Here is a 19440-nt window from a genome sequence, read left to right on the forward strand (position 1 = left end):
AGATAAGTAGCTTTCACTAAAAGAAATAAAAAATGTCTTTTGTTGTAGCCACACGAAGTTTTAATGAAACACCTCTGTAACACAGAAATAATGACCTTGAAGCACCATATTCCCATTAAATCTCATCTACCACATATATAATGATACCACAGGATTTCTTGCAGGAACTTTAGGACTGGAATGAAAAGAACCAAGTTTAGCAGTAACCTGCTTTATTAAAACAATTTCTTTAGAGAAAAAAATGACATTGCCACTACTAAAATCTAATCTCAGCTGGGAGTACTAAACCAAACAATCAGCAATGAAAATGAATCAATTACCACCAAGTTATTCTAGCTCACATTTCTACTCATATTTTTCTGTTTCTACTTTCATAATACTTAGACCATTTATGTTTGAAAGAAAGACAACAATTCTTTAAATAGATTTGTCCCACTATTAGTGTGCTCTACAGAAAAAAATCAAACGTATAACTTAGGCTGTAACACTACTGATGCAGGGATGGTCTTTTATGCTCATGTGAACACACTACTTCACATGAGTGTACCTTTAAGCTTGTACGGGACTTACAGAATATATATTTTACTGGAACATTTTAATTAAAGAAATACTCTTTTGACCATAATGAAAAAAAAGCAATGAAAACTTTTTTGGGAGTGGTGACAAGTGAAGCAAATGTTTGCATGATTCTATCACAATTTTTATGGGAAAAAAAAAAATTCTAGCAGTTACAGATGAAAACTAGCTCAAGTTCCAAGTGACAGAGCTCCAGATCCCTGCTTCAGACTTCTGAAGTGCCTTGACAGGTCAGACCTCACACTTCACACCTGGAATAACCATAACTATAGCATAAAGACTGTGATACTTCAGCAAAGATTGTAATGAACACTGCTAAGTACTGACAATGCAAGTTTAAAAGCTCGCTACTACGGCAGAATGATAGAAAGAACACTTCTTGAAAAAAATTATATGCTTGTTAGATAATCTCTAACAAAGTTGTTACAGTCTACAATAGAAATGTAATATACCTCAGCATTTACTTAAAAGACAGATTGTTAACGTACAGGGCAAGCCCAATCATTTGGATGCATCTATTTCACAGTTTGCTAACCTATCTGCATCATTACTATGCAAAAAAAGTGTGTGAAGTGGTGTTGTTTTCCCAAATCAATTAGCTCCAGCCACTCGGATTCACGGCCTGTAACACTTCAGGATGCTTATGGCAGTTACTGGAACTTCAACCACAATTACAAACCAGTCCTACAAACACTCTTTAAAGTCAATGGGAAACTGGGGAACTCCACAATTGTAAGAGCATGTAAATGCTCTAAATGTAAATGTAAAGCATTCCTCTGTAGCTGGTCCTGCCGGTGAATAAACCTCATTGCTATAAAAAAAAAGGACTAAGCTAAGACTACGCAGTAGATACCTTATTCTTTCCGAAGCTTCATTTTTATTATTCTGCGCTCTTTAGAAAAGAAGGAAGGCAGAGGAAATGGTATCCCTCCTAAAGTGAGGGTCCAGCTGACTGATTGTCATTGTTACTGCTGCAATATAGGTTTTGACTCATGAAGAATACTCTAGAATCGCTAACCGTGAGGTCCCAAAACTTTATGTCCTTCACTATTTTGGAAATTTGCCCCAATTCCTGTGGGCCTTGCATTTGAAAACCAAATGTTTTGAATTATTCAAAGTTCTTGCCATCAGAGCTAATCTATTCGTTAATCATGTCACAGCTCCGGTTACACTCTGAGCAGAGGCGAGTGGCTCGTCATCAAATACTGGAAAACAAGTCCCTAGTCATAGAAGAGAAAATTCACTACAAGAGGTCTGAATGTCTGCAACAGTTTCTTATTCTTTTGCTACCAAGAAATGGTTCTAGGTAGACTTGATATCAAGATTTTACTGAAAATCATGTAACTAAGCACACATAATAAATTGTAGTTTGGCATCAAAAGACTTCAGTGACTTTTATGACTTTAAGTGACTGTTACTAGCTTTTATGACTAGCTTGAATACTTACCTTCTAATTCCTTCACGGATATCATTCACAGCTGCCAACAGTTTCTGCAGACCTAAAAAAGCTTCTTCAAATGAAGACTTTGCAGTCGAAGTTACTGTGTTGGGGTCCAACTTTTGGAAAATTTCAATACTAATATTAAAAAGAAAGAAAGAAGAGACATTGAAAAGCAGTTAATGAAAATCCTCAAAATTCAGACAAACCCAGTATCTATTGTATGCACTATATTTTGACTGAAAAAAACCCCACAGTCAAATGTAAATCTATACTAAAACCATGTTATCTACAATAGTCTTAGAATAAATAGTAGAAAGACCATACCCTACAATTGTACTTCTGTTTAAAATTTTCCTTGGCAACTGTATTCTGTAACACTATTTTACCTTTGACTTAAATAGACTTATCAATAAACTTCACTTAGGAATGAAACAGTCTCTTCATGCACCACCTGAGCACACCTGAGTAAGTCTCTCTTAGAAGAGAATTGTTAGGTTAAAGGAGCAAAGTGCTTTCCATCAATTTTACAAACAGCTTCATGCTCCAGATTTATTGGAATTGGCTTGACACCTTCCCCACAATAGTTGCGTTGGGACGATGAGGTGCAGTGCACTCATAAAGAATTATCCCCACAGATGAGAGACAAATAGGATTTTCTTGATGTGAGCAAGAAGAGTGTGAAGTGACAGTTGATTCTAAAATTTTATTCCCTTTTCACAGCATGGTGCTTAACAGGTGGAAAGAGCCAACAGTTCAGTTGCATTTTCATTGTAAAGTGGTACACTTGAAAGAGTTTTTCTTTTACGCCTATATGAAACCTTCAAATTCACCATTACTATCCCAGTAAGAGAACTGTTAAGTAAGAGACTGTTCTCTGGCACAGATCCTCAGCTGACCTCAACACGACACCAAGCCATCTCCTAACCAGCTTCAATTCAGATTAATTTGCCCTGGTGTAAGCCCAGAGGACTTACACTGGTGCAGCTCTATAGCACATTCAAATGCTAGTGTGGAAATGGCATTGGTAGAGTCATTATCACTGTTTATTAGGTGAGTCCTTAACAGACCACCAAAAATGGAGCTTCTTTGTGCTTGATGTAACTTCAGTGTCCCTCCTTTGAAAAGATTTCAGACTAAGATTACAAAAAGAAAACACAGTATCTATTCAGATTTTGTGATAGCATCCAAAAGCATGGCATCTTAGTGATTTTCAAGCAGATTTTTCAAAAATAACCAAAATACTAACAATGGTAAAACATCTAGATGAGGGGGGTTTAATTTCATGCAATTTTTAGTTCAGATGAGTGTCGTGGTTTAGCCCCAGCCAGCAACTAAGTACCACGCAGCTGCTCGCTCACTCCCCCTGCCCCGGTGGGGTGGGGGAGAGAATTGGAGGAGTAAGAGTGAGAAACACTCCTGGGTTGAGATAAGAACAGTTTAATAATTGAAATAAAGTAAAATAGTAATGATAACAATAACAATATAATAACAATATAATAACATAACAACAACAACAACAACAACAACAATAATAATAATAATAATAAAAATAAAGCAAGTGATGCATAATGCAATTGCTCACTACCCGCCCACCGATACCCAGACAGTTGCTGAGCAGCGATCGCTGCTCCCCGGCCAACCCCCCCAGTTTATATGCTAAGCATGACATCATATGGTATGGAATAGCCCTTTGACCAGTTTGGATCAACTCTTCTGGCTGTGCCCCTTTCCCAGCTTCTTGTGCACCTGGCAGAGCATGGGAAGCTGAAAAGTTGTTGACTAGCATAGGCAGTACTTAGCAACAACTAAAACATCAGCGTGTTATCAACATTCTTCTCATTCTAAATCCAAAACACAGCACTATGCCTGCTACTAGGAAGAAAATTAACTCTATCCCAGCTGAAACCAGGACAATGAGAAAGGAAATTCATCACTAGATTCTGCATTTGGATTTTATAGAGTGAAGGATTTTGCTTAACAAGAAAACTTATTTTATTTCAAATTTATTAAAGTTTAAAAAAAAAGGTAAACAATTTTGCATAGGCTAGTATACCTCCACAGGATTTGGAAAGAAAATAACCATGAGAAAATTTAGAGCTCGAATGCCTCTTTTTTATGGATAAAGATGAGATTTCCATGGATGTCTCACATTCGTGGCTCTTACACCATTCTCTAATGCAACTTATTTCAGCCACTGTCCAGAAAAAGAGCAACAGACTAGACAGATCACTGACTGCATCCACATAACAATTTGTATGCTCCTAACTTCTTTGTGTGATAAATTGTGTGATTTTTTTTTGTCAAATTTCACTAACTACTAATAGCTTCTTCCCTAAAATAGGAAAAAAAAAATGCAATTTTCTAAAGCGTGTCTGTTTGAAAATTATGTAAGCTTATGTAGAAGTTCTGAATTTCTTTAGCATACCGTACCTGTACAAGTTTATTGTATTCCATACAGCTTCAAGGACTGACCAGATTTCCTGGTGCCTGTTTTCCTGAGCTACATGAAAGCTTGGATGTGACTTTTTTTCTTCACAGCTTTGAAGATTTGGTGTCATTGCTTCCATTTTTTCACATACAGCATTTTCTGAAAGAACCATGGTGTCTTCTGATAAATCCTGCTCACTGTCTGACTTCACCTTATAAAACAGTTTAGCAAACAAATAATGAGTACATATCATTCCTAACTTAAGAAACCTTGAACACATCTACTTTTTTTTTTAAAAGCAATGCTCAAAAAAGCAAGGCAGATATCTTCTAGTCATAACCATCTTTATGATAGTCTCTGCATCTAAAGCATCTCTCAGTTTTTCACCAAGTCTTTCTTCTATATGTATATAGTGGTATTTCTACAGATAGGCAATGGAAGCAAAAGGAAACCCTATGCCAAAGCTTCTCAGGCATGGAAATGCTGGTGATAAATGAGAACTGCTTCTTACTTTACTCCCTGTCCCACGACCGATGGCACATTTTCCTCTGCAACAGCACAAAGTATTCATCTACTCATTTGGTAAACTGGTTCAGAAAAATTTGTCCAGGTTAAACTGAAACTGATCTGACACAACCTAGTCTGTATAAGGGCAGTTCTTTGTGAAGTCAAACATTTGTCAGGACAAGGACAGCAGGAAACAAGTTTTCAGACAGAAAATCTGCTTCTTATGGCAGCACCATTCACAGAACTGCAGACTAAATTGGCTGACTGCAATGCGCACAGAAGACAATCAAGACTCCCCAGATCATCTTTCCTTGACAACCTTCTTCCTTTCCCCTTCAGCTTTCTCCAAAACTGAAAAGAACTTTTTACAGATATTCTGACCTGTATTCTTTCCCATATGTAGAAATATTTCAAGTCATCCATGCTCATTATTCCATTTTTTTTATGCCATTACATATGGAACTAATAGTAACCACAAACCAAGACACTGAAATTTCTTCCACAGCAACTCAGAGATGAGCTGGAAAACATACTTCTCAGAACATAAAAGGTACCAGGACACCCCCCCATTAACTGTCACAAAGCACATGATACAAGCAAGTCCTTTCTTCAGCACCAGAGCTATCAAGACAATGAAAGCTGAAATAACACACCTAGGAATAGTAGTATTGGATCAATGTCAGACGTAGAAACAACAATTTTAGTTTTAGTCTTAATCTTTAAGCCACTCTTCCATCAGCTACAAATAAAATAGCAAACTAAGACATTTTTCCTGAAAGCAGCTAAATAATGTTTTTCAGTCACCCTCCTGATACTAACAGATCTATATTAGGGAAAAAAAAAGTCTACCAAGCATATACATATATTTGCTACTTGAAAATAAAAGTTAAATTTGGGGTCTATTAATTTTGAAAACACTCTAGCAACAACATTTCCAGCAATAATTTGTTGAAATTATGGGAATACTTTAGAAATCTAAGCCAGGTTTGCGATATGAACATGGAGCAACTTCAAGAAGACGGTAGGTGAATGAATACTAAAGCTCCCCTTACCTCTGTAAGTGTTTGGTATAGCTTATTCACTTCAGCGTAAGCCTGGGGAAGTACACCATTATAGTCTGACCTTGAACTGAAAGCATGGAGTAATTTTTTGGACTCCTGGAGCAAGATACCCGCTGTTGAGGAGTCGACTGTTTTACCTTATATTTAGACAGTAGTATAGGGAACAGGAAAAAAAAAAGTATTAGATTTTAAGAGTTACCAATCTTAGGAGGCAAATTTAATACTCAAATATTTGGATTAACTGAAGCACATAAAAAACCTTCAAAATGGTTCAGAAGCATTAGATAAAACAGTCTCAAGAGAAACATGTGCGACGTTAAGATTTCTCACTTCTTAATCAAGTCTTCCAAATTTATACCAGGATCTGGCAAGAGGATCAACTGGCATATCTAAAATAATCTGCAGAACAGCAATATCCCAAAAGAGGTATTTCTGTTAAAATCAAATTCTTAAAGACATCTTTAAAAAAATGAAAGGATTTGAGGTTTTTTTTTGTTGGCTTTTTTTTTGTTTTTTAAAACAAACCTCCCTACCCTCATCTATCACATTAAGTAGTTTTTACTCCTCCATAATTTATCTGGCAAATGCAGATCATTTGGCCACACATAACATGGTGGCAAAGGAAGGAGAAAGATTATTTCCTTTTTTAAAAACAGTTCAGAGACTTTGGTGACCATTTATATATATATATTCATTAAAATGTTTTTCCCCCCTGATTTTTGCAGGCACATAGAGATGTGTGAAATAAATTCCTACATGCCTGATAGTGTCCATACATTTGCTTTTACTGCCTTTGTATAAGAAGTAGAAAAAAGCCAGCAGAACGCTGAATTACAAACAAAAAAAAAAAAGAAAAGAAACATTTCAGAAATAATTTTCATTATTTTTGCAGGTGATATTTAGACCATCGGGGACCAGGGTCTGGACAGACTTGACCTTGGCACAAGCTTTCTTTTTTTTCTCCCTTGTTTTTTAAATGTAATTCATAGCTCATCAATTTCAGTTCAATTCTGGCTTTAAGGCTACAAAAACAGTGTTGGGATTTTGTTACCCATCCGGGAATAAACTGTGGATCAATACAAAAGCAGGTAAGACTGTCCAAGGTATGGCTCCATTTGGATAATCTTAAATTGAAAAAAAAGCAGGAGTGCATGGAACACATTACCATTTAAACATACAGAGGACTTGCCTTTTCAAAGTGTCTACTTCTGTAACAACTAAAACCAGAACGGTGAGGTCTTTTACAAGTTTACAACTAACGTTCTCAGAGATTCTTACCTGTACAAAGATGTTTATAGAGACAATCAATGGCTGAAAGTAAACTCCTTGGCACAACATAACCAAAAACAGCCATCCAGTGTTTTTTATAACACTTCAGCAAGTTTGCTAATGTCCATGGTGGCTTCAGATACAGTATCTGAAAGATAATACGTTATAAATTCAAAGGCTGATTTTCACATAGACATATCCCTATACATTTCACAAGTGCTCTGTTCTTCAATAATGTTATGATTTGTGCTTGCTGAAGTAGAACTTCAATGATTCCTGAGAAATAAGGCTATATTCAGATTTAACAAGTTTATCTATTAAAAAAGATTTGATTCAATAGCATCATGGGTTAAACAGAAATGCTCATGTAGAAGTGTTCAGTGTACAATAATAATCTTTCAACTTTTTTGTGATTTTTGGTTCCCCTTTTCTCAAACATTTCAAATATTCTGGAGTTATCTCTTAAAGTGATTTAATGTGTTACTTGTGTACAAAAGTCAGAACAACAGTAAATAGACCTTTGATTTTCTAAAGTAAAAATAAACATACTTTTCCTAGCTGTGACTATATACACATGAAGTAATATATGCATATTGCAATAAAATTGAAATTTATTACTACCAAGTGAAACCAGAGTTTGAAAAGATGTTAACAGAAATCAACTAAGTTAATCAGAAGGGCCTAAAAGCTTAACAGCTAATCAAAGCTCTATCTTGTGGAACAACAGTCACCCCATGCAAATAATTTTTTTGGTATTTTTTTGAAAGCCACAGAGGCTTATCTGCAATAAATTTAAACTTCTAACTAATCCCTACCAGCTACAAAATGGAATCTAAATCAAAGCATGGATAATTCGAAAGTGCCTTGTACATGAGTATTTATTTTCTGTTAACAATGAAAGAGTGAGTGTTTGGACGTTCTCGTTAACACCCTTGTAATTCTGTATCTGCATTTTAACCAATTTAGCTGTGAACAATTTTATCCACATGGTATCTAAAAACATATGTTCTGATGGGGAAGAAGTGCCTGCAACAACAGCACCTCAATATTACGTAAAACGTGATGGAATAATTTCTTGAAGGACATATTTACAATGTAGTGATTTAATCATACTAGAAAAGCCGAAATAGAAATTTAAAGCAACTAATAAAAAGAGTTCTGAAAATTCACACTAAACAGTCTTTATTAAAAGACTATTAAAATACTGCACAGTCATTACTGGTCAAATAGAAAGATCTCGTTACAAAAAGAAATAGTAAAACTGAACACTGAACTGTTCACTGTCAGTGAATTGTTATGTTAGTGAACTAGATGACTTCACTGTTCGGCTTAGCACAGGTACTAATACAATTAAAATACCAAGGACATTTAAATGTCTTAATACTTGAAATATCAAGCAAGATGACATAAGAAACCACCTCCATCCATAGGTTTCCGAATGCAATTTTCATTTCAGTCTCCAAAATACAAGATAAAGCTTCTCCTAAGTTCTTTTCAAGGTCTGGAAGTACATTAGGGAATCGTGCAGTAAGACTAGCATCACCTCTTTCTGTTTTCTCAAATTCTGCATCTGTCAAACCAATGATAAGAAAAGGTACTTATTGCAACTGTTTCTACATCTAATTTATGTTGCTAGTACACAAATTAGTTGTCCCCATAAATACAGACAGACTGCACTTTATGTTATAAAGCAGATGGGCTACATCTAACTACGTTTCAAGTATTTCTAGTTATACCCACTTGTACTGTGGGTATTTTTAATTATAAGCTACTAACCAAGACAACTGACTTCCCCAGACCATTATTCATTTGTGATCTTACTCCACATTTCTTCTTTCCTTAAATACCTTAGATCATATACAGCCAGTGGGGTTATCAGCATAAGAAAAATCACTTTTTAATACTGCAACCTGTATTTGTACCTTTGGAAAAATGAACACGCAACTCAAGAATCAAGTTCTACTGCCTGGGATGCAGGTAAAGGTATTAGCATAAAAACGTAAGGAGTGATCTTAGCATACTGAATTTTACAACTACCAAGAATAGGACCCAAACTGCCTCAACTGGAAAAACGTCTTTTCAGTCCTAAAAAGTTCAGGATACCTTTTAAATAACTATAAATACATGAAATTCATGTTGTGTTTTTAATATAAAACAAAAAGAGTCATATTTGAATTTCCGAGAACTCTTAACAGACAGATGTTTATTTAATAAAGGTCTCAAACATTCAAAAAATTGTTTAAATTTGAAAATAAAAAGTCTGCCCCAAAGAAAAAGCATTCCTAAGGATTCAAAGTACATTAAAACTGAAGTTATAGTAGAAACTATTCTCCCCCTCCTACACTAATTATTATGTCTCTCAAAAAACAGCACATGTATACATGCACATTAAACAAACTTACCAGATTTTGACTGTTGCAGCTCAACACAGTTCTGGTGCCTATTTACATTCAGATTCTGTAGAGCAGTAACCAAGTCAGCTTTGCAGAATGCCTTGACCTCACTCACAATGGCTTTGTTACATAAATTTTTATCATCCCTAGGAGAAGAGAATTGTTGACATAAAACTGACATTATTACATAGCAAGTAATAAAAGCAACACACTGAAAAAATTGCCTTCAGTAAGCTTATTTTGTGAGCTTCATTATATATGAAGTTTTCTTTCTCAAGCAACTAGAAACAGTTCAAAACAGTAAACCAGAAAATTAACTAAAGCAGCTATTCTGAAAAAAAATAGAAACATACTGAAAAATGTTTCAGGCTCTACGTGTGCTTAAAAAAACAGCTATAAATACTACAGCAATGATGCCTAGTTGCTATGATCTTAGAATGCAAACAAGGCAATGATTCTAAGACAGTAATATCTTATTCAATTGCTACAATAAATCCTCATTTTCGACACCCTTTTTTACTGTTCTACTGGCCAAATCATTGTCCCAAATGCCGCCCTGAATTATACACTGCTCCAGCAGAACTGTTAAAGATGCAGTACCAAGTTGGATCCTAGCAATTTCTCAAAGATTTCCATTGCTTATGATGATAAAGGATAAAGGGATTTTCAGATGAAAAGCACTTCTGAAGTCATCTCCTGTTCTTTACTCAGAGAAACCTAAAATCATTATCAATAGCCCTACCAATACTGCGATTGAAATAGTATTTTCAGCAGCAACCCAATCCACGCACGTCACCTTACACAAACCAACTGATACCTAGGGTCTTAACGCCCACTTACTGACTATGCAGGTTTTAGCAAAGACCAAAGCAAGCTGTTTACAGTACCTGTCAAGGAATATTAGCCCTTAAAAACTAGCTTCACGTGATTTGCATCAAATCGAGAATCAATACTCTGAAGTCAGCTGTTATCCTCACAGAACAAGCACAGAGGCAAATCTATCTCCATCTTTTCTCTTTCTAGGACTAATCTTCAATGCTCATCACTCTCCCCAAACCAGAGCAAATTTATCTCCATCTTCCCCCATTATAACATTAACCCTTGTCAATGTTTATCACTGTCCCCAATGAGGCGGGCAGAAACAAAGTATCTTACTGGATCTAAGTCATTAATACAAACATTTTAACATTTTTTTCAATTTTGTAACTCCAATAATATTTTTTATGATAAATTGGAATAAACTCTGTGAAAGCTGTGCTTTAAAAAGTTTTTGAATTGAACACTGAATAAACTTAATTCTAATTCAGGCCTCAAGCACATGAAGGTCTACAGTCTTTGTGTTTTATTTTATCATCACAGAATACCAGGTTGGAAGGGACCTCAAGGATCATCTGGTCCAACCTTTCTTGGCAAAAGCACAGTCTAGACAAGATGGCCCAGCACCCTGTCCAGCTGAATCTTGAAAGTGTCCAATGTTGGGGAATCCACCACTTCCCTGGGGAGATTATTCCAATGGCTGATTGTTCTCGTTGTGAAAAATTTTCCTCTTGTATCTAATCAGACCTCACCAGAAGTAACTTGTACCCATTACCCCTCATCTTTTCCATGTGACTCCTTGTAAAAAAGGGAGTCTCCATCTTCTTTGTAGCCACCCTTTAAATACTGGAACACGGTGATAAGGTCTCCCCTAAGCCTTCTTTCTCAAGGCTGAACAAACCCAGTTGTCTCAGCTTTTCCTCATATGGCAGGCTTCCCAGTCCTCTGATCATCTTTGTGGCCCTTCTCACTGCTGGATTATGTTTTCCCAGGTGCAAGACCTTACACTTGTCTTTGCTGAACTTCATAAGGTTCTTGTTAGCCTACTCTTCCAGCCTATCCAGGTCTTCCTGCAGGGTGGCTCTCCCTCCTGTCAGTTTGGTATCATCAGCATACTTCATCAGGGTACACTTGATCCCACCATCCAGATTACTTATAAAGATATTAAACAGCATTGGGCCCAATATCGATCCCTGGGGGACCCCACTTGTGACACGTTGCCAATTTGAAAAGGAGCTATTTGCCACCACCCTCTGGGTGCGGCCTGTCAACCAGTTCCCCACCCACTGCACAGACCACTTGTCCAGACCGTAACGCATCAGTTTCTCTAAGAGGAGGCTGTGGGAAACCGTATCGAAAGCCTCGGAGAAATTCAGGTAGACAACATCCACTGCTCACCCCACATCAACCATGCAGATTACTTTGTCGTAGAAGGCGATCAGGTTTGTCAAGCGCAATTTACCCTTGTACTTCTACTTGCTCCTTCTACTCTAGCTTTTAAGAGGGTGATTGCTCCTCAAAAAGCTTATTTCAGAAGCAGCTCTTCATTTTAAGATATGATTTGAAAATGCTGTATTTAGCATAAGACTACCTTACAGCTCATAATAGACCTAAAACCACACAGGAACTCACGTGCAGAGTATCACAACAGCTTGAGGAAAGAGGTTCTGATACTGCAGACAACATTGTAAAACACGATCATCATTGTTCTCATCACTCAGGCCATCTGCAAATTTAGTTAAGACAGTGCTGACATGTTCAGAAGTAACTCAACATAAGAAATACTTCAGTGTAGTCATGGTACTGTTTTTAAATTTAATACTCCCCAAGCAAGGACAGAGAAGTGTATATTAAGCACAAGCCTTGAATCCTTAGGTACTACTCCACTCAAAAACACTATGGTTTTGCCAGAAAACGTCAAATGAGCCACATGTAAATTTGAGTATGTTAGACTTTGTGATGACTGCGTCAAAAGCAAAAGCACACAACATATCCTTAGCTCATAGGTAAAAGTACTAACTAGATGAATTTTCATTAAGAAATCCCCCACTTGGCAACAGATGCAGTCAAAAGTGAGAAACAATTGATAAAACAACAGTGAACAAAACACTAATCTGAAGAAGGTATTTGCATACTATAGCCTTGGATATGCTCTGAAGGCTGCTGTAAGCTATTCGCTAATTTTAGTTAGCAAACTGTAGAGTGAAGACTGTATTAAACTCAAAGTTTAGTGCTAAGGTTCACACTAGGTGAACTGCAAGGATTAAGTACCCAAAACAAATTGATTGCACATATATTACATATTTTTTGAGAAGCAAGCTGCATGGATTGCCCCCACAATTTTGAATCTTGATTTTTGAGACACATGTAGATGAACTGGACTGCAGGGATAGCTTTGTCCCGAACATGCTGCAACATTTTCCCTTTCTTCAAGTTGTCCAGCTCTTGCAGGACGACCCAAGGAATTATTAATGCAAGTCTGCCAACCCCTGGAAGGGAAAAAAAAAACAAAACCAAGAACAACAAACCCAACCAAAAAAAAAAAGACATTTTGAAAAGCCACACAAACTACTACAGTTAACTTTTAATTGAAACTTCATATTTATGTAAGCTCACACTTACCTTTTTTGCCAGTAGTTTTCATATTCCAAAAGTATCTAGCATTAAAAAATGACCAACTGAAAAAGGCCAAGTTTCCCCTTTCTAATCTAACCTCAAACTGGCACTACATTGGTCACGTGTAAAAATTACAGTATTAGGCAAAAAAAAGGAATAACCTATTTCAATCAACAGAATACTTTGACAACAGTGTGTAGTGATGTTGTAAAATACATCTGCAGCAATTAACATCCTATCACACACTCACTGTAAGATATTAAAGCAAGGTGACAGCAGCTGAAAGAACAGGCTGAAAATACCTGAATAACTACAACAGTCACTGTGCAAAACCAACTGTCAAATAAAAGGAGCAAAGCTTTGTGCTAATTGCCAAACAGCATTCCTAAGCAAGGAACAGGAAGTATGGATATTGGACCACAGTTTTATTTGTATGGAAGTATGGTTTGAACTTTCAAACTACTATATATGAAATACATGGTAAATCAGAAATTTAATGACTGTTCTGTTGGTCCACCCACGACAAATAACTTCAACTGCTTTCTCTCCCATTCACACTATAAGAATACAATTTTGAAAAAATACATTAATATCCATCTGCTTTGTAATAAGTAGGTCAGGAATCAGCAACCTTCTGAACCTTTCGCATCATGGGTCTGGTGCAAGACCAGAAATTAGGAGCTGCAATACTCTAAAAAAGGCATCCCAGCGTACACAATGCAACACCATTCCTAGTATGGGAAAGAGAAATATGGTCTGACACGCTCTTGAAAATTACTCAGGCTATTAAAGTTATTTTCCACGTGGCTGGAATAAGGGTATTCATTAGCTGAAAGCATCAAAACACCCCAAGTATTCTGATAGATACCAAATATGTCTACCAACAACTAAGATGCACAATCCTAATCATGCTAACATTAAATCACTAAAAGCTTCACATGTTAAAGCCAAACATTAAAGCCAGGGTCTGCAGTTTGAATTCCTGAGAAATTGTTCACACATCTCCTGAATTCTGTGACCTTTACCAAGACAGAAATAAAGCACTGACTGACTGCTTATCAGATTTTAAATGTTTTTAGATTTCTAGGAAAAAAAAAAAGCTAAAAACAGAGTAGAAAACATCATTACCACTAGTAATGGATTAAATGCTTAAAATACGTTCTAACAATAGGTAAGACTTACTCCTATATAAGAGTATATACTCCTAATAAGAATTCATGCACACTCCTGGGAACATTGACCATGATTCTCTGTAGATATGTAGATATAAGCATAGTAGGTTCTACTTTCATAGCTGAATTTTCCTTAAGAGGCAGCCTATTTGGGTTCATAGAATCAGCCTCTTAAGTGTGAGCCTCCTGCTGTGAAACCTGCTGCCTTTTTAAGGAGCCCAGGTTTGTTTTTCTTCACATAGCCTGAAGTTCTTACAACATCTGTTTTTTCTTAAAATGTCTTATTGATCACCGTGTATTCACATACCTGGTATATCCTCAGATTTCAGGGATCTGACAAACTCAAGGTGACTAATCATTATATTTGTGTCAATCACCACTAATATGTTCAGACCAGAAGTAAAAGCCTCTGAGGGGAAGAAAAAAAAAAAACCAAAACAAAACACCAGTTGTGAAAAAAACAGTTTTGTACTACTCAGATCATTAACGGACTGTAATAACTAGTTGCAACTACATACCAAAGAACACCAAATCATGACATACCAGCAGAAATATTTAAATCCTGTTCTGGAAGATCTATTTCCATACTTGTAAGTTCTCCACAAGTCTGTACTACAGACAGCGCCATTCTCTTCTGAACACGAGCAACATGCAAATCTTCAACTATCTGCATCTACAATGAAAACGATTTGATGTATGAAATCAATTATAGGTAATCACTTATAAATTGCTCCTGAAAAAGATACTTTTGCACTAATGCTGTTGTGTTAAAACTGACCAAAAATGAAGCATGACAAATTTTAAGTCGGTACAGCAAATGTAAAGCCATGAGAACCTTCTGCACATCCTCCACTACAAGAAGTCCACAAAAGACGTCCAAAATACGGCCTAGAAGGAAGATTTGTTTATGACCTTTCTACCTGGTACCCTAAAACTTTGTTCCATTTTTTGCTACATAAACTGCAAGTTTCCTGACAGGTGTTTCTTAAAAAAAAAGTCTCTTTCGAACTTGAAAGTTAAGAGGATGGAAAATGAGATAGCTAGAGTATGTAAACAACTATGAAGGCCCCCTACATTGCAAAGAGTAACAGAAAGGCAATCTATCTCAGAAATTTCCTGATTAGCAGTACTTTAGCAAGTTTGTTTAGTATTTGAAAAAAATGCTCCACATTTTTTGAAGCGTAGATCATAAGCCAACAATGGAAAATACTAGGAAAGGTCACGGAATTGTCCAGCTACACAACCTCGGTGCCACGAATTTTTAATACAATTTAGAAGGGTTAAGTTAAAGCATTACTAACCTCTTGGTCTGTTTCTGGGTTCTGACTGTCCTGAAGGGGTGGAAAGACTTCAAAGCTCTGTAGGAAGAATTAAAAAACCCCAGAAAATATCAAGGAAGACCGAGGAACAAGTGATCCCCATGTCAAGAGTTTTGGAATATAGCTCTTCAGTGTTAAACGAGTACATCACTAACCTTTTGGACAGACTTTATGTCCTGACCTTCTTTGTAGGAGTCAGACGTGCACGGGATCTCAAAATTCTAGAAACAAGTAGGAACAGAAGTAGAACATGTCTCAGTTTTTAGAGTGCTTTTTAGAGAACACTGAATATTCCCAAGTGAACTGAAGAGGTAACATAAAATATATTTTCAATATCCATGATGAAGCATCTACAGTATCATTTCTAAAGAGCTTAGAAGGATGGCTTTCTTTTAAAATAAATATGGTGGTTTACACAGTAAGCCTATTTTTCCAATCTCTTGTGGGTTTGTGATTATGTTATTCTTGCTCTGGGCTTCCCAGTACAAGAAAGACATGCATTTAATAGAGTGAATTCAGCAAAGGGTCACTAAGATGATTAAAGGACTGGGGCATGGCATACAAGAGGCTGAAAGAGCTGGGACTGTTCGGCATGGAGGAGGGGGAATCTTATCAATGTTTAGAAATATCTGATGGGAGGGTGTAAAGAAGATGGAACCAGACTCTTAACAGGGCCCAGTGCGAGGACAAGAGGCAATGGGCACAAACTGAAACACAGCAAATTCCATCTGAACATAAAAAAAGCCACTTTTTTACAGTGAGGGTGCTTGAACAGGCTGCCCAGAGAGGTTGTGGAGTCTCCGTCCTTAGAGATATTCAAAACCTGACTGGATACAGTCCTGGGCAACCTGCTCTAGCTGACCCTGCCTGAGCAAGTGGGCTGGACTAGATGATCTCCAGAGGTGCTGTCCAACCTCAATGATTCTGTGATTCTGTATGTAATTACTGTCTTTGCATACACACAAAATGATTGCGCTACCGTAACATGAACTAAAATCACATTGCTAGCAAAAAAGCAACCACACTTAAGAAAAAGTTGAGGTGCAGAGCCAAACACAAGCTAGAACTTAGAAATGAACCAATCACAGCCAAACATGAAGTTCTGCAGGAAACATACAAATTTAGTCCTAGATCTACAAGTTCTCCTGGCATCACTTTGCCAGCAATGAGCACCTGTTCAGCAGGCAAGCTTTCATTGGTTCAGTTTATTCATTCAAAAAAATTATACAACCATGTCAGCTCAAAAAAAATTCTGTTGACTTATACCTAAATTGAAGTATTCCACACCCCGAGCAGCAAAGTAAAGCTCTGAAAGCTTATGTGCAGACAGTCCTAATGCGCAAGACCTTTATTCTTCTAGTTTGTTTAACCATTTAGCAGAGCAGAGAAACATTTTAACGTGGTTTACATTGGGATCAAAAAAATCCATCTAGTTAGCTATGAAATCCTGTTTGAAATCTGTAAGAAGGCAGTCTGCTTATATAAAAACTGCCTGCCATTCAGAAACTAGCCTGAAACATCTACCTACATAATACAAAGAATTGGGATCTCATTACCGGCTTAAAACATAATGCTGTGGCTTCCAAGTCCCTTTCTTCAGTCCCTGAATTACCAGTAGCTTTATCAGAATCAGCATCATGTTTTTTCCGTTTACAAGAGTCCCATCGTTGTGGTGTTTCAGTTGAATAGTGCGATGGTGTATGTTTATTCATGTGCCGTTTTTTCTTAGAAAACTCCTTATACTCTTCTTCATACTCTTCTTCCCGAGTCCTAGATAATGTATTTGGCTTCTTAGTGAAAGGCCTATCACCATGCTCAGTCCCTGCAGAGGTGTCAGATGGCTTTTTCGGAACTCTGACATCTTCACTCCGTCTTTTTGATCCATCTGCCTTTTTATGTGGTACATGTGAATCATGTGCAGATGCCTTAAATTTTTCCAACATAGTTTGTTCTGCTTTTAACTTTAGTTTGCAGAGTTCAACTTTCTCTGTCTTTTTCTTCATTGCCTTGTCCCTCTGAATTGCAAAGCTATGCCAGAGTCTTCTTCCTTCTGTTCCATCAAAACAACTTTTGTTATAACTTGCCCTGCTAGTAGTTGCTACATCAGGAGTGCGTGTACTTTTTCCATGTTTAATTTCTTTGGCTTTAAATTGGATAACTATTTTCTTTTGCTTTTCAGTTTGGAGTAAAGAATTGTCTGTTGTTTTGGTTCTATTTAGAGACTTTCCTTGGGATGTCCCATCAGCACCATGAGAAATATTAGAACTTTGGTCTCGCTTCTTCTCTTGCCCATCTTTCTCTATTTTACACCTATAGAAAGATTAAGAAAAAAAGTAATGTAATCTAGCTCAGTTAATGTAAAAGAAAACAAACAAACAAGCAAGCAAGCAAGCCTGCACTTGATTTAGGCAGTTGCAGCTAAGAATGTGTAAGTACCAGTTTGGTATGTTCTTATACACAACTTGCAGCAACATCTGTCCTTTAAAATAGTTTGATACAGCATTTTTAGTATTTACATTTTCCTAGCTGTACAGCTGTTTTAGCTTACAAAATTAAGAAAAAGCTTTTTCTGCATTCACCATCTAATGGTTTGAGAGATGTCCTACAAAGTCTAGTTTCAGCTTATCACACAGATAAATTTTAACAGCAGTTTAATGATATATGAGGTGTGTCACCTTAAAATTCGAGTGTGCAGCAGTTCATCTTGGTGGCACAGTGCCAAACACTGCACAGCTTTCAGACAGTGCCAGGATAAACAGACTGGAGAACTTGGAAAAGGAACGATTGATGGGAATATATAGTAACATTCTACAGAAATCATGAATGCTATGAAAACTGGATAGGAAATTTGCTTATAAGAGCAAAGAAAATATTAAATAAATTTATTATACACTAGGTTTAAAATATCCAAAGAAAGTTTCTACCCTACTCTATAATAGTGTTGTCAAAAATGTTGGGGAGGTAAAGGCCATTTGACAAACTCACGTAGGACAGGTAACTTAAATGCACTGATTGGCATCCAACTTCTGACTTACAAGACCCCTGACTGGTTCTTAGAAGCTGGAAGGGTGTACAACAGGAGAAATCATGTTGTACTTCTTGTTTCACATATTCCTTCCTACGCAAGCCCTACTGACCACTGCCAGGGATTGGGTACTGGACTGGACAGAGTTTTGGCATGAACACAGTTACTGTTTTATGGTTCTATCATACTGTACTAATAAATGGTGCTTAACACCATGCATACGTGCAGGTAAATATCCTACGACTTACAACTCCAGTCTAACAGAGAAACTGAAACAAGATTTTGCTATGATTAAGAAACAATCCAAAGCTTTTCCATCTCAGGATTCATGATAACATTCTCACTTTATATGAAGTAGTTTTTAAATACCATTTACATTTGCTGCACTCAAGGTGAAAAATTGCTTTCTTTGCCTTGGAATCAATTACTTCAAGCACCAGGAGAAATCAACGATTTCAGTACCTTTAATAGATTCCTGTAGTCCTAAATTCACTGCAGAACTATCCCCCAGACTCCACTGGGGCCTATTTTTTTGCTAACAAAATGTGTAATATGCAATACAGGCCAACAAGGTACTGCTCAAGACAACTAAAATTGATCTTTTTATGACAGCAGTGTTGGAAGGATGTAACCCCCACCTTATTTGAAGTGTAGTAAAAAAAAAAAATTGAAGTGTAGTAAAAAAAAAATTCTGAACCCTATCATCTCAACTATCTCAAACTGCCCAGCTTAGACAGAATCCACTCATCAATGCAATGCCAACACTTCATCAGTTAAAACACCGTACTTTATTTGGTGAACAAGTCTAACAACATTC

The 19440-nt window shown here is 36.8% G+C and overlaps 1 protein-coding gene across 1 annotated transcript in view; it reads right to left on the reverse strand.

Annotated features, from left to right (window-relative positions):
- Positions 1-19440, reverse strand: part of SWT1 (SWT1 RNA endoribonuclease homolog) — a 40558-nt gene that overhangs the window by 16604 nt on the left and 4514 nt on the right. The window contains exons 4-16 of the mRNA XM_075710947.1: positions 17155-17908; positions 15754-15819; positions 15581-15637; positions 14823-14952; positions 14587-14688; positions 12792-12980; positions 12124-12217; positions 9685-9821; positions 8701-8852; positions 7292-7430; positions 6005-6150; positions 4448-4656; positions 2024-2152 (exon numbers count right to left, since the gene is read on the reverse strand). Coding sequence (XP_075567062.1) covers positions 2024-2152; positions 4448-4656; positions 6005-6150; positions 7292-7430; positions 8701-8852; positions 9685-9821; positions 12124-12217; positions 12792-12980; positions 14587-14688; positions 14823-14952; positions 15581-15637; positions 15754-15819; positions 17155-17908 — 2304 coding nt within the window. The remainder of the gene's footprint in view (positions 1-2023; positions 2153-4447; positions 4657-6004; positions 6151-7291; positions 7431-8700; positions 8853-9684; positions 9822-12123; positions 12218-12791; positions 12981-14586; positions 14689-14822; positions 14953-15580; positions 15638-15753; positions 15820-17154; positions 17909-19440) is intronic.

The sequence above is a fragment of the Pelecanus crispus genome, chromosome 5 (genome assembly GCF_030463565.1).
Source record: "Pelecanus crispus isolate bPelCri1 chromosome 5, bPelCri1.pri, whole genome shotgun sequence".
In the NCBI taxonomy this organism is placed as follows: Eukaryota; Metazoa; Chordata; class Aves; order Pelecaniformes; family Pelecanidae; genus Pelecanus; species Pelecanus crispus.